Source organism: Antedon bifida, chromosome 9 (genome assembly GCF_963402885.1).
Source record: "Antedon bifida chromosome 9, ecAntBifi1.1, whole genome shotgun sequence".
Lineage (NCBI taxonomy): Eukaryota > Metazoa > Echinodermata > Crinoidea > Comatulida > Antedonidae > Antedon > Antedon bifida.
The window spans coordinates 18941350-18957445 of NC_136234.1; the positions used below are offsets into that span (position 1 = coordinate 18941350).

At 34.9% G+C, this 16096-nt stretch overlaps 2 protein-coding genes across 3 annotated transcripts in view; both read left to right on the forward strand.

Moving 5' to 3' along the window:
* LOC144852201 (protein TALPID3-like) overlaps nucleotides 1-16096 on the forward strand; it is a 56283-nt gene that overhangs the window by 15798 nt on the left and 24389 nt on the right. The window lies entirely within an intron of this gene.
* LOC144851733 (putative E3 ubiquitin-protein ligase IRF2BPL) lies at nucleotides 1913-4679 on the forward strand. Its single transcript, XM_078709328.1, has one exon. It carries the CDS (start codon nucleotides 2218-2220, stop codon nucleotides 4126-4128), a length of 1911 nt encoding a protein of 636 aa, XP_078565454.1. The 5' UTR covers nucleotides 1913-2217; the 3' UTR covers nucleotides 4129-4679.

Genomic DNA, 16096 nt, shown 5'->3' on the forward strand with positions numbered 1-16096 from the left:
AGCCAATTCTTGCTTACTACCATTCACTCCCCAAGCACATTTGAGTCGTCGGCGATGAACTTGCAAAATAAAATGTCGTTTCCTGTTTATTTATAGATTTTTATTGGCTTGATATTCATTACTTTTTCTGTAGAGTATTTTCCTATATATTGTACTATAATCTTATTATATTTACTCTGTATAGCATAGGTATAATAATAAATGCATACAGTAGGCCTATAACCCTTCCTTTGTAACACTCCAATAAGGGGACACTTTCCTGTGAAAGAACGAGAGCCATCCAATATGCTATGTTCTATAGGTACAGTGTCTGGAGAGACCCCTATTAAGGGGACACCTTTTGGACTTGACGAAGTTGTGGGGTGGGGTTCTATGTAGCACACAAAATGTTTGGTTTGCAAATGGCTCCGAATCCGAAAAATATGTTGGATTGAAACGACACTTTACATACATATGTGAGTGGAGTTGTGGCTTGGTGGTTATGATGCTTGGCTACCATTCCTGGGTTCAAGTCCCATCACATGTCAGGATTTTTTCTAAGGACAAAATTACAACTCCACTCCCAAAGACTTGTAATAATACTTTGTTTATCTAGAGCACCTTGTGTATATGTTTGTCTTGTGAACCTCTGAGGATCACCCTCATTACAAATATAGTTTTAAAAAAAAATATAGAGGAAGTAAAGATTGTATTGCCTTTTTGCTTTTTATTGTCATTTAACATTTTGATGAAAGACCATGGTAAAACAACTGTTCGTGATTCAGTTTTACTATGTGTTTTTGCTGACCACAAAAGTGCATATCAACACTGCAGGCCTACTGTACGGCCTACTGTACTAAACGCATATTCTATAAATCTAGAAGAACATTTTAAAAATATAGGCCTACTGTATTTAGACTATAACCGAAAATTGTAATTTTTAATTTTAACAATGAAACTCTTATTGGAAAACAATGCGTTACCCGTAGCGCCCATTTGTGTGTGACGTAAACGCTAATAGAGTATGACACGCTAAAAGAGTATGACACGCTTTTTTAGCGCGATAGTCAGTCATCGCCAAAGATACATAATCAGTTCAAATAAGGTCAACTCGTGACGTAATCATTTAGATTTAGAGCGATGATTTTATAATCCGTCTGTTGTTTGACGTTCTATTTATCGATAATTACCTGCTTAAACTGAAATATGTACTAAAATAAACGCACGTCCCACTCTAGTATAGTATTAGGACAAGTTGATTGTTTTTATTGCACTTGCCATATCCTGTTTGTGTTACAACTATGGGAACTTCTTGTGGTGGTACGTGTCACATGCAATGGTGAAATATGGCGTTAATCTTTTTTTGGTATTTGTATGTAAATTCCAATAAAAAGTACATCATGTGTGTCCAAACGGGAATAAAACTAAAGTTGATAATCGATGTTTCGATTGTATTGTTATTAATTTTATTATTCAGGAGTAAAACCATATTTTGGTAATATTTAAGCCTGAATACAATATATTTATTCTATTAATAAGTATGTTAAATTCTATGTGTGGTTTTTGTTGTTCAAGTTCTTTGTGTTCATACAATACATCCGTGTGACTAGTATAATAATAGAAACAAGCCGCTCTTTTACGCTACAAATTCCCCTAAAATGTTTGTGAATATTGTGTTTGTCAAGAAATAGCACGCTCCAGTGGCGATGAAAGGAGTTAGCACTTTGTAGCGACTGCGCAGCGACACTGAGCATACACTGATAAGTCACTGCATGCCGTGACTCAACGCAATATGGTCACGTGTCTTAAAGTGTTTACGTATCCGATATCCGTTTAGCTCTATCGAGGTCAGCTATACATTCCACGACTACACACGTCATGAAATGTATGCAATGTCATCAGTGTGTCCCTATCCGTGACGCATTTCAAATGCCACTTCTTTCCGCTTGTATAGTATCCGAATGGATTAATCGTCAGTCATCGTACTCAGTACGCAGGCGTAGAACCGATTTGAAGCAAGCGATTGTCAGGAAGTAGTGTAATATCCACCAATACTCTCTGCTCTCGGCCACGTATTTCTCGGCTTAAACAGAATAATATCACAATCTGTTTTGAACTTTCGATTGAATTTGGAATGAGGCGGAGGTAGTAAGTGCCCTTGTGCGAGTCTAAAAAATCCGTGACAGTTTTGTCTGACTGTTTTATTGTGCTGTCGAACTGTGGCTAGTAGTAGAGGTAATGTACACAGCGAGGATGCATCGTCAACATTGTTATCTGTGTGATTTGCCGCGAATGCCATGGGCTATGATACATGATTTCTCTGAACCAGTGTGTCGCGGTTGTGTGAATTATGAAGGCCCAGATCGTATCGAACCGGTTATTGAAGTGGCTAAGCAGATGAAACGCTCTCATGGATTTTATCAGGAGAGTAAATGCTTAGGGAAAAACGGACAAACTACGGTGGTGAGTGTACCGTCTAGACCGACAACACTGCATGAAAGTAGTAATGTAAATCATGTGGAACCGTCCCCTCGTCAGCCACCAACATCTTTGACAGGAGGACCTATACATCTTGACCGGTACCAATTACATGATCACCCTCGATCAAGGACTGTCCAGCAAGGACTAATACATGAAATGTCAATGGCACAATCGAGAGTGGTCAGTTCAGGCATACCGTCCTTTCACGAAGAGAGTCATGAAATGACAACGAGGCGGACACCAACAGGAGGACCGCCCAATCATCCAGCACCAAATTTAATACGACATCTTCTACCCCCGGGTTTCCCGCCCGGGTACCTACCAAGCCACACGGTCGCACCGTCAGCTTTAGTATCTGTCGCACAATCAGCTAAACGAACCTCGTCAGATAGAGATAGAGAGGAGAAGTTTAGCCCATCAGAAAACCCAGATCGTATCATAGGACCAGTTTGTATAGAGGACTTTAGCCACAAGCCGCAACCAGTCAGGCAGGCTTTGGCAACTCTTTCAAATTGCACGCCGTTCGGTGTTAGATTCAAGAAGGATCATTCCTTGAAAGGCCGTGTTTTTGCTTTCGATGCGATCTATAAACAAGGAACCGAATACGAACTGAAACTATATGTTGAATACCCAACAGGGTCTGGGAATATATACTCAAGCGCTTCGGGTGTAGCTAAACAAATGTATCATGACTCGCCAAAAGAATATGGCAAATGTATATCTTCTGGATATAAATACCTGGAATATGAAAAGAAGCATGGATCTGGTGATTGGCGCGCTATCGGTGATATACTGTCTGAGCCTATACGGTTATTTAAAGAACAAGTCAATGTTGAAATGTTACCTCAACCGTATATAGATGCCAGTTGTCCAATGCCGCCGACAATAACGTCGGGGTCGATGATACGGGCAATGCCACCAAAATTGAAAAAGAGGAAAACATCGCCGAGCCCTGATTCAGAAACTGCACCACCAAAACATAGCGATGAGTCGCCACGTTTACCATGGATGCCTCAGGCACAAGAGCTGACTAGTTCCAAGCGGCCATCTACGATACCGTTAGGTTCCGGTCCTCCTAGTTCCACCTCTGTGTCGCCATTGAGCAATCCAACATCAAGTTCACCCCCGGCATCTGCAAGCTCCTCGCAAGGAGGACCATCACCAATGGCTTCGTTGATATCAGTAACAGACAACCTCGTATCAAATACGCCAGCAAGTTCACCCATGAAACCGAGTGTGAGTGCACCTTCTTCTCTGCAAGTTGGCACTCCTACCGGGGATAAGAATCCCATATTGGTTTCTCCCAATTCTGGACCTCAACGTCGTGGAATTTACCGAGGACAGGACCCATGCATTTCGTCAAATAACAACGGAGTGCCAGACTCCTCTGTGCCACCAAGTGTGCTCCGATGCACCCTGTGTCACGAACGTTTAGAGGACACTCATTTCGTACAATGCCCCTCTGTGCTTAGTCATAAATTCTGCTTCCCGTGTTCTAGGGAAAGCATTAAGAAACAAGGAGCCGGCTCTGAGGTGTATTGTCCAGGAGGTCAGAAATGTCCACTGGTTGGAACGAAGACTCCGTGGGCATTTATGCAAGGTGAAATCGCGACCATTCTTGGTGAAGCGCCTGTTGTGAAAGTGAAAAGAGAAAAAGACACTTCTTGAACATATTGTCATGGACATGTTTGAAGGTACATGGTTACCTTTTGATATCATTTTCTCAAAATAACAACAGTACATTTTAACATGGTTTTAAATAGCTCGTATGTTATCGTGGATAATCTTTGCTATTTTGGACACAGCGATTCATTCAAAATGCTTTTAACTGTAATCCTTTTATATATAAAGGAGCCGTCGATATTGTTATTGTAAATGAATATAGAAAATGTAAATATTTTTATAGATAAAATTTCATTGACTTTCAAACGGGAAATTGCAACAAAAAAATAGAAAATTGCGATATATTTCAATGAAATATTTTAAAAATAAACTGCAGCTTTATAACTACTGTAATCAGTGTATGTATGTATAAATTGTATTTTTGCTTTAAATATGAAACTATTTTAACAGATTAATAGACAAGTTTATGAAATGTTTATGTCTGAAGAGAACGTTCTTGTTGGGAGTTTTTTTTTAACACGGAAATTAATTCCAATTTTTGAATGTATGTAATCGGGCAGTAATTGAATAAATTGTTTACCGAAGTTGTGTACAAACTACTTCTCATTTTGGTTTTTAACATGAAAGAACCGAAAAACGAATGTAAAATCCGCTTTTACAAACGGAATTGCCACTTCCCCAATGGACGACTTTTTGCCTTTGTTGTGGCCTAACCGGAAAATCTAGGCTTCTGCTTTTCTGACGGCCATGTCTTGAGGCCACGGTAATATTTTTGGATGTGGGCCAACTCGTGATAAGGAAATCATTATTATAGTCAATAACCTTTCACAGAATAGAAAAATTATTTTTAGACTAGTACAAAGCATGATGGGATAGAATTCCAGCGGATAAATGACTCATTAATTGACTGATAGGACGTGATGTAGAAGGTCGTTAACAATTGATTTTCCCTGTTGTTCACACCCTCATGGTCAAAATCATTGTTCTCGTGTTTATTTCCTTTTTACAAAAATAATGAGACCACATGGCAGAACAGTCGCGCCACCCAAGTTATTAATTTTGTAGAAAAAAGAAAGAATACTACAAATGTAGGCCTACCTCGCGTATAAAGCCTGTTTTTCATTAGCGAATATATTCGCGCAAATCGAACATTCCCAGATTTGTTGCGCCTTTTTTCACGTCAGAAGAAGGAAAATGATATTTAATACGCATGCGCAGTAGTCAACGCTTTTGATTCGCGCGAAAAATCACCGAATGAAAATCATCCATTTAACGTAATAAATAGCAGCGGTCAAATAACTGTTCGTTTGATAATAGTTATTTTGGGCGTATTTTTATATACATACATATATACATTTTTAGTACTAGTAGATACGTTTACATGTTCATGTTTGTTTCATGTTCATGTTAGTTTCTTGAAACAAATGAATTTGTGGAAAATGACATTCTAATAATAGTATTCATGGTCGTACGTTACGATTTTGTTTTTCCATTTAGTATTATCGATCGTAATGGATCGGTACTTTTGTCTAATTATACGCTGTAAAGCTACAAGACAAACAATTAGTTCAAAACATACTGCGGTGAATGTTGAACTTGCATGATACGTTGATAGCTGGCCGCTGTAAAATATTATGATGACGCACTGGACCGTGACGATCACCTTTAGTTAAAGGTATGCCGCAGGTGATATTTACGTCACGGTTGTAAATAGCCTATGAAAAACAAATGACGTAAGCACCGAAGAGCCGCGTTTGAACAATGGATTTGTAAGCAACGACCTCCCAGACAGAATACAATTTATGACTGGAAACTTACAGGAAACGTTCGTGTTGTGTTGGACTGAGCCCAGGGCTTTGTTTAGACTTCCTGGTTTGCGCTACCCTCGATATCGAAACAAAAAATATACCCACCGCTTGTATTCAATTACTAAATCTTTGTTGTGCGGTTTACTTTTTGGCGTTACGCTATGTTGATCGTACCGCTTGTATTTCTAGCTAATTGTGCGGCAATTCCACGTATTTTTCAGTGTTCGGTTATACACTAGAAAGTAAAAACATTCGAATTCGTGCTTGACTTACCAATCTAAAGCTAAACTAAAACCACGACCTCTCATTTGATCGACTACATTTTTTATGAATATCGAAAATAATTTGTGTAGGCTAATTCATCAATGAGTGCATTAATTATTCCTTCCTTAATAAACCCCATATATTGAATGTACAGTAATACCATTATATTATAATTATCATAATGCATATGTGAATTCAACAGTTTTTGAGTGGGTGAAATTGATAATATTAATTTGGATACGATAATAGTTTTATATCGGTAACTTTAATCACGTGGGCGGTGCATCCGTGTAAAAATGGAATTTTACTTTTAATCGTTGTAAAACAAACAACGGAATAGAACAAAACAATCTGCATGTCGAACAAAGGTAAACATGATAACGCGCGTAATAAACCCAAGAGGGTGCTGTGTACCAAATCATGAAACCCGTTTATCAAACACGTGGGGAAACTACCAGCGCGGAACAGGCGGCTATTTAGTATGTGCGTTGTTTAACGTGTGTATGTGTTTGACAGTAGAAGTGAACTTTACTATTAAATGTTGATATGATAAATCATAAATAACCTTGTGATTTTAGCAATCTTTGACTTTTCCAATTGATGGATACTCCAGCTGGTAATCCTGTGTTTAGATTGGAAAAGATGCTAGAAAAAAAGTAGGTCAATATTTGACATCTAATGTCGAGAACTTTCCCAGTTGCTGTAGCAACATATCGCAATTACTAGATGATGTAACATTAAACCTTGTAGTACACTACTGTCTGGTTTTGACCAGTGAGACTGAGTACTAGGCCTAGCTAAGCTAGGCCTACGTTGAGATGAATGAGTGAGATGCTACCCTAGTAACCGTTGTAAACTGTCTGCTACAACAACAACAGACAGGCCTTTTCTTTTGGAAGTAGTATCACAGCTAGATCATTATAATTCATATTAAGTTAACTATTAATAAATAATACCCACCTTTACAAATACATATGCATATTTTATAGAACAACAATTATATTTCTTGAAACCCAGACATTAGTGTCATTACTGGTGTGCATAGTAGAACTATCAAAGAAACAAAGTCCTCTTAATAAAGAAGGAGTTATACAGTATACTAAAATATATTTTAATATACTTCCAACCTCTATTAAGGGGACACCACTATTAAGGTAACACTTTGGGTCATAACAATGTGTCCCCTTAATAGGTGTTCCACTTTATTTCCTTTCTGTGTCTGTGCAGAATAATTGCTTTTCTGTTGTGACAATGAACGAATAAATAATATCCGTTGTTGTTTTCATACATCATGTGAGTTGTTTGTTCAAATCAGAATAGTTGAAAGACCTCTTTTAAAATAAGGAAGGAAACTGAATAAAAAAAGATTAAATTATTTTAGGATCTTCATCACTTCCACATAAACATCCTGTGGATGATTTAATCACAAATACTAAATATTGATGGGTATATATCTGACTCACTCTTGCACAATTTATAAACTCTGTGCGACCTATTAAAAACTACTCAATCAAGCCCTCTTTTTGTTCCCTTCCCCACAAAATACTTTCTCATAGAATAGTAGAATACTGTATCTAAAAACACTGCTTCAAATAGATATTATAAAATTAATAAAATAAACAGAATGTGTTTCCATGAAGCAGCAGTTTCTAGAACCTCTATTTGGGACCCAATAAAGTGTCCTCTGAATAAAGGTTGGCAGTAGTGTAAAACATATTTCCCTCATTCATGTCATGAGATAGTGTTCCCTTAATAGGGGTGTCCCAAAGGAGGATTCTACTGTATCCAAATATAAATAATAATAAAATTTATTTCCACAAATAATAGAGCAAAATACAGAGTAATATACAACCGATAATAAAAATAATTAATATAATGCAAGAAAAAGAAATATATAAGTGGAAAAGGGACGCCACAGCAAGCAAGCTTTTTAATTGATGCATGTGGCAACTAGAGAGAAAGCATTCAGGAATGTCAGACGTTGTTGAAACTATTATCTTTTACTACTACGGTACATAACATTGCGTAGTACTTTAGTACCTTCTTTCCACTAAATAATGAAATACATTTTTAATAAAGATTTTCATTTTGTTTGATGTTGATATAAGTAACATATTTTTTCTGCGTTTGTTGTGGTTTCACCCTTTGTTAATCATTTTGGATTTGATTAAAAAAAACATTTATAGTCTAGAGCAACATGAACGTTAGAACATGTAATATCACATTCTGTTATTTTATTAGTTCATTAGCTAGTTCATTGTAAATGATATCTATAGATAGGGCTGTCATCAATTAATTAAGTCTTGATTAATTAACAGTGTGATGTCACCCTGACCAGCTGTTTCAAGTTAATTTATCATGACCAGACTGTAAAATAAACCAAGGTTCTCCACTCTTCCCCCTCAACACATTCATTCTAATTTCCTTGCTTGTTGTGATGTGTTTTATTTTGCGTATATCATTAGTCTGCTATCTTTAGCCTAACTGTTCAATAACTGCTCGGTAGCGAACAGTCCTTGGAAGGAAAACGCATGTGGATTGCCGAGATAAGATAGAATTATTAAAGAAGAAGAGACGACCTTCCTTCACCGCGTTCCCTTTGGTACTCGTGTTTGTCCTAATCTTGCAGTATTTTGTGGACAGTCACTACTTTGTCAGGGACATGTTTTAAACTACCGTAGATCATTTTTTGCTTCATCATTTAAATATCAAAGTCAAATGAATTATTTAAAAACAAATAGTTTTATGAAATTGCCATCTCTAGAAGAAAAGGTTGTAAATTCAGTGGTCTAGAGCACCAGGCTAGTGATCTTGAGGTCGTGGGTTGAAGTCCCACCTGAGAATTACTTACACATTTGTTCTCAATGTACTTAGTATAAAGTATAAAAACAAAATTCTACTTCTACAAAATTTCTCAATTCAAATTGTATTTTAAAGAATATACCATAGATATACTATAAACTACTAGAGGGTCAACCAGAAGACAGCGATGTGCACAGGGCAGGCCTAAATTTTGTTCTGAAATATTATATTGTAGTAATAGTAGTATATAAAATAATAACTTAAAACAGAACAGAACAACATAAACCAGAGTTCCTATTGTTATTCGCAATAAAATGACTAATTTCTTGGTAAAATTTAAAAATTTCGCATACGAGTATTGAATAGAAATATTATTGATGCTCTGAATATGCTGCAATGTAGTAGTGCTTCAGGAGAAACCTCAATTAAGGGGAAACTTTTAACATTACAAACAAGTGGAAGTACTGTAAAACTACAGCCAACACCTATTAAGAGGACACTTTGTTTTGTCTTGAAGTAATATTAATATAAAAACAAGAATAGATTTCCTACTTTGGAAACTTTGCTTGCGAAAACGAAACTAACTCGACTAAAATTTTGAGTGACAAGCAGATTGCTAAATCACGAGTCCAATTCATTTACGAAAAAAAAACTCCAGATTGAGAGGAAATACTGATTCATAACAACGTGGTCGAACACGGTAACAACCATGTGCTTTCTTTGTTCTGTCAGCACGTTATTCTGGAGTTTGTAACTTATTTAAAGCCAAATGCACCTTGTCATGGTAATTGCGGTATTTCTTATAGCTTCTCTGTTTTTCCCCTAGTCATGATTCACAAGATCAGGATGTTAAAGCTAGGTTGTTGATGGGGTGTGAACCGGCTAGGCAAGCCACTATTTCCAATCGATTACGTATTATGCCTTACTTGCGAAACAGATTTACCTTAAGATTAAAATTTTTTTTTTCCCTTTTTTCTTAAGGGTTACAAAACTTCCAAAAAAAAATTTTTTAGTCGAAGTCCTTTGGATTTACTGGGGCTTTGGAGACCTAAGTTGACCCTGGTACGACTTTCAAAGGATTTTATTTTTTTTTAAATTATGAAAATAATGCCGCAGTTCACGCAGAAATTAGTGGTGGTGGTGTTTGGTTTTTGTGAACCACTGATTACTCAAGGATGTTCAGCAGCATATGGTCTGTGTGTAAATTTGGTAAACATGGCTATTAATCTCAAATAGTAGTAATGGCAAACCAAATATGCACATTACATTTCCACACGATTACAGCGAGTGCCTGAGCGGTTAAGTCAGTGGAACCGTATAAATCCATACGGTATGGGTTTGAGGTCACCTGCTCCATGGTTCTGGTGGTAGAGGTAGAGTCTTCTCGGATAAGAACTATAAACCGTAGGTCCAGTGTACACAAAATGCTTGTGTGCACTCAAAGAACCTAGTACATTTGAGACGAGTAGGGGGTTACGCCGGTGTACTAGCTTGCACAGCCACTGTCATGGACAGTCAAATTAGCGCCGTAGTTGGCAGCACTGACATGATGTGACCCTTAGGGAAGAAGCATGTAGTTGAAAATGTAACATCTAATACCACAGCGCATTGAGACGACATTGTAGAATGTGCTATATAAATACATTAACCTCTAGGTTTAATGGGGATTTCTTAATTAATTAAACATCCTAAAACATGTTATACAGTATATGGTTTATCTTTATGCTTAAGCCAAACATACAACTCTCATTTCCTTTCTAGCTGATTTTATTTTGTCACTTAAAATTATGAGTAAAATGAAACTTCATTGGTTAGAGCTTTGCGTAAACCGCACACCCTAACTCTATTTCCAGCTGCTTGCATTTTAACATGTTCCTAACTTAGTATGACTTATATGAGATTATTGATACTGGCTTACTACTGTAGATAACCAAATTCAGATCTTACTGAATTACATAATAATGTTATGTTAAACTTATATAAGTATGACATCATTTCAAAGGATGTTCATATTATGTTTCATGGTTATAATGTTAGGGTGTGTGATTAAATACACATATATATCAATGTTGAATTAATACATTTAAATGTTTCGTATTAATCAGACTAAACACAGGAGAATTTATTGATGATACGTAAAATATGTTTTAACATTTTATACAGTTGACCTTGTTGACACAAAAAGGCGTAATTTCTTATTGTAGATGTACTATAACACAGACTATTATTAAAAATGGAAATTAACACTTATTGAAGACCAACCCTATTTAAAACAAGAACTTATTCGAAATAATGACATAAAATTGAAATTATCATTTTAAACACAAGTATTTGGATTAAAACTTAAGACTTACTTATTCAAATAACACTTATTCGTAATCACATAATTGAAAATGACCATGACTATATTTGGATTATAACAGAATATATTTAATCCAAAACTTATTTGCAAATACTCATATATTTTGCATGAAAACCAATATTATGATTATAAACACTTATTTAGAATTAGCACTTATTTAAGACAGAGACTTATTCAAAATAATCACAGAAATGAAAATGAGCACAAATATCTGGATTATTACTTATTCAGAATCAGAATTTAATTAATTAAGACAAGTAAAGACTTAAAACAAGCACTTATTTGGAATGATCATATAAATTGAAAATTGACATAAACACTTATATTATTTAGAACTTATTCAGAACTTATTTAAGACAATGACTTATTCAAAACAAGTACTTAAAAAATTGGCATATAACAATTTGGATTATAATTTATTTGTTGTCTAAGCATTTGTTTTCTAAATTTGTTTTTTTTTTTTCAGAATGAGATAAACTCTTACTTATTCAAAGTGAGCACTTATTGAAAACAGTCACTTTATTCTTACTTAATGGACACAGTATAATTAATAAGGATAACTTAATGCTCTGTCCTGTTTCCTTACTTTAATTCTCCTTTCAAAATCTTTGATGTACAACTGCTGCAGTCCGTCTTGATATGTTACAAATTAGGCAATCATTTTAAGTGCAATTTAAGGTTGGTCCTCATTTATATGATATCATCTCGATACCACCTGTTGGCAGTAAATTAGCCTATTTATTTTGTAATTCAGTTCTGGGCACTGTATAGCATTAGCCTCATTTAGAGTTTGAAGCAAAAACAAAATATCTATTACTGTCTATGCCCACTGATGATAGTTCAAATACCCATCACAATCTTGTGAAATGTTATGGAACTTTGATCGTGAGTATTGGATAGGACAGCATTTATACTTGAGGAGGGGGGCTGAGGTTGATCCATATAAGGCTATGAAAAGTGTGTATGACCCATTCAAAGTTTGTTTGTTCATTCAAAAGACCAATTCTTATTTGTTTACACTGCTGGACATAATTTGCTTGTGAACCATGTTGTGTTACTTTATCAAACACAACATAATATCTATGTATTATCTCATTATCACTCTTTTATCAGTGTCATCATTCCAACCACTGGTCATTGGTCAAAATTGAACTTGGGGTTAGGTGACATCACCCCAATATGTCAGGTATTTCATAATATCCCTTCAGCTGTTATATACCCAAAAAAAAGAATTTTATTTTAAGGATTTAATTTCTGAAAAGGAAAGTAAGTGATTTTATAACTCAATAGGTTTTGAAGGCCATGACGTCAAAGACAAATACCATATTAAAAATTTCCCCGAAATGACCGCATACAAGTTTCAGAGTTCAAAATTAACTCCTTTCGTGTACTTTCATGTATCTATGGACAATATATAAATCACTTACATAGAATTGTGTTATGAATTCCATTGATTGTCATTCTTGAAACACCCGTATAAATTGAATATTCAAATTTTAATTTACATATATAATATATGCATGTATATATTTTATATTTTTTATATTGAACAATCAATAATATTTGTGAAAATAGGACTGATGCAGAAAATAATTGTTTACTGCAGATGTATAAACATACAGTATTACTTATTTGTTAATATGCAAATTTGTTATGTAAATTATTATGCATGCTTTATATGTTCTGATTAATAGTTTATGATCATGAAAGTTTTTCTCAATTATTGGCCCATTTGTTTAAATTGCCCTCATTTACTCGCCTTTGAGGATAGAGATCCAATCTATATAATATAATGGTGATGTACATTTTTGAAAAGGGGTTCTACAGTAAGTATAACTATTGTTAACATCTACTGCAGTAAACGCAGTAGCGTTACTTCAGTAAATGTATAATAGCCTTTTGACATATTCAATAGAATAATTTTGATATGTTTTTTTTTTTTGGACAAATTTGATGACATTAGTGATTGACGGGCTACTATTACTGTGTATTCTCTTGTGGCCAGTCTAGCACAGGAAATCACTAGTTACCAGACTGAGTATCTACAATTAAACAAATGTTATAAAAGATATAAAAAATAGAAAAGCTATCTCCGAATACATGTGGGTTTTTTTTATCTAGAAAATTAATTATATAGTAGAACCATCCTTTGGGACACCTATTTGGGGGACGTCCCTATAAAAGTGGACACTTCCCTAAACGAACAAGGGGAAATTAGCATAGTGTATGTTTTAACAGAACACTAACAGTCAACCCTATTAAACTTTATGTGATAAAAAAAGTGTTGTGCCATATATGGACATGATGTCATGTCACTACCATATTTTGGGCATATCACTACCAAATATGGTAGTGAAATGCCCAAATATAGTAGTGATATGACATCATCATGTCCATATATGGACACATCACATTTGTTTGTCACATAAAAAGGATAGTGTAGACAGAGCTTTAGAAGCAATGTCTCTCTAAGCTTTGTATCTGCCAATATCTTTGTATAATGTTATTAACAATATAATGCTTCATGATTCCAGCTAGATAATTATTCGTGACATCATCATTCAACATAATAAGATATTCAATTACATCATTCTTTTTAAACTAAAGTATAATAATAATACTGTAATTATTAATTCCAGAAAATGTCTTGCCAATAGAGGAGACTCCGTAAAATGGCCGCCATATTTCTGTTAAAAAATATTATTTAGTATATAAAAATAAAGGCTTAAAATGTTAGGAAAACACCTAATTCAGCACATCTTTTTAAGTACAGTTTTTGTAAAATTTGTAATGCCAATAAAATGAATAATTTCTTGGAAATTTCTTCAGTTTAAGCATACGAATAAAACGAATAATTTCTTGGGACATTTCTTGGTAAAAGAATATGTTCTTGTGTTGAGTGACTGAATAGGGAACGTGGCTTGAAACTAGCGTATCAGATTGGCCTCATATGATGCAGCCATATTACATTGTGATCCCTCTCCGTGGTAATAGCAATCAGATCCCCCCCCCCCCCCCAGATCATTGACAGAAGCTGCAGTCCTAGAAAGCCCATCAGCCTTCATTAGAAAAGTTCACATTCATTTTGATTCACTTTAACTGTATTTTATATAAACAGATATAGCTACTAAAATATACCGGTATCATATCAACCTTATGACGTACATTATTTTAATCTTCTAATAATAATTACACACCTAGGTATCAAATCTGAGAAAGAAGATATTTTCGTAATTAATATGATATCAGGTTACTGACATTATACTAATCTTTGTTTTCAGTAAAACGTTAATATTGCGATATTATCTTATGTCATCAAAATATCCCTATTATAGGTTTTGAAATGATATCTTATCAGTTATAATATTAATACCATATTTTTTTGTTTGGTGTTATGTACAGTAGTACAGTAAAGAAGCGCCTTCAGGTCATGACAACATTTTCCCATGAAATGAGGAATTATGTTGTAACACTATGGCCAACCCCTATTCAGTGGACACTTAATTGTTGGGTCCCTTAATAGGGGTTATACTGTATACATTTACAAACATATTTGATTAAGAAATTGGTGTGGATAGCTTATTTCCCGTTAAGCTTCATTGCTTGTCAGATCCAAAAGGTCATAGTTTGTCCAAATACACAGGCCTAAGATCCTATGCTCTACAGGTGAAATCAATTATTTCAGGCGATGCTTGTACCCTTCATACTCATAGTCCATGAGAGGACTTTCAGACCATTGTCGGTCTTTCAGATCATGTGTGAACATCAAAACTATATTTGTATGTCCATAGACCTGCTTGCAGAAAAGTTGCAATTTCTAATAGGCCTACACTATAATATAATATGTCATAGATTTCGAGACAGGATGTTAATAGTATGTTGTTTGTCATGTGCTACATCATTAAACCATGCCAAGGCTGCGTTTATATACTTTAGCATTTCTCCAGATGTTTTTTTTTTATGACTATATTAATAATTCATCCACACTAAAATAGAAGTATCCTGGGTAGGATATCAATTGCAGAGCCTGGTTAAAAACTCAAATGTATGAGCAATAATATTTGGCGATTTTCCATTTTTTCAAGTTAAAAATCACTTTTAGGATGATATCTAGAAGTACAGCACAGTGGAAACTTTCCTATGGGACACCCCTATTCAGGGGACTCCCCTATTCAGGGAAACATGTGTTGGGGAGCAGTATGTTTTAACACTATGGACAACCTCTATTGAGGATCATGCAACACTTTTTTGGGAGGAGGGGTTCCGAAGGTATCCCCTTAAAGCTCTGTCTACACTAGCAAACTTTATGTGACAAATGTGATGTGCCTGTATATGGACATGATGATGTCATATCACTACCATATTTGGGCACATCACACTTTTTTTGTCAAACTAGTTTGATAGTGTAGACAGAGCTTTATAGAGGTTGTACTGTATTGAAAATTACTTACCATTTTTTTCTTCATTGAGTATATTTGAAGTTTTTCATAGGAAGTATTCCTAAGATTTTAATCCCTTCTTTGACTTTTCTAGGTATTGGTCTACTATGTCAAGGATTGAGACATTTTCCTTGGCAAATTCCCAATTATTTTCTTTATTCGTCATGTTGAATTATGAAAGAAAAATGTTATTTAGTTCCTATATTTACAGAACAGTTGCATATGTAATTTGTATTTCTTGGTTTGATTAATTTATCATGATAAAGAATAATGAACAAAAAGAGTAGAGCAAAAAATGTTTATAAAAATAAATATACAGTAATAATAATCTCATCCTC

Bases quoted from the DNA above. Each gene is read 5' to 3' on its own strand.
- LOC144851733 (XM_078709328.1), top strand. From the start codon at position 2,218: ATGTACACAGCGAGGATGCATCGTCAACATTGTTATCTGTGTGATTTG.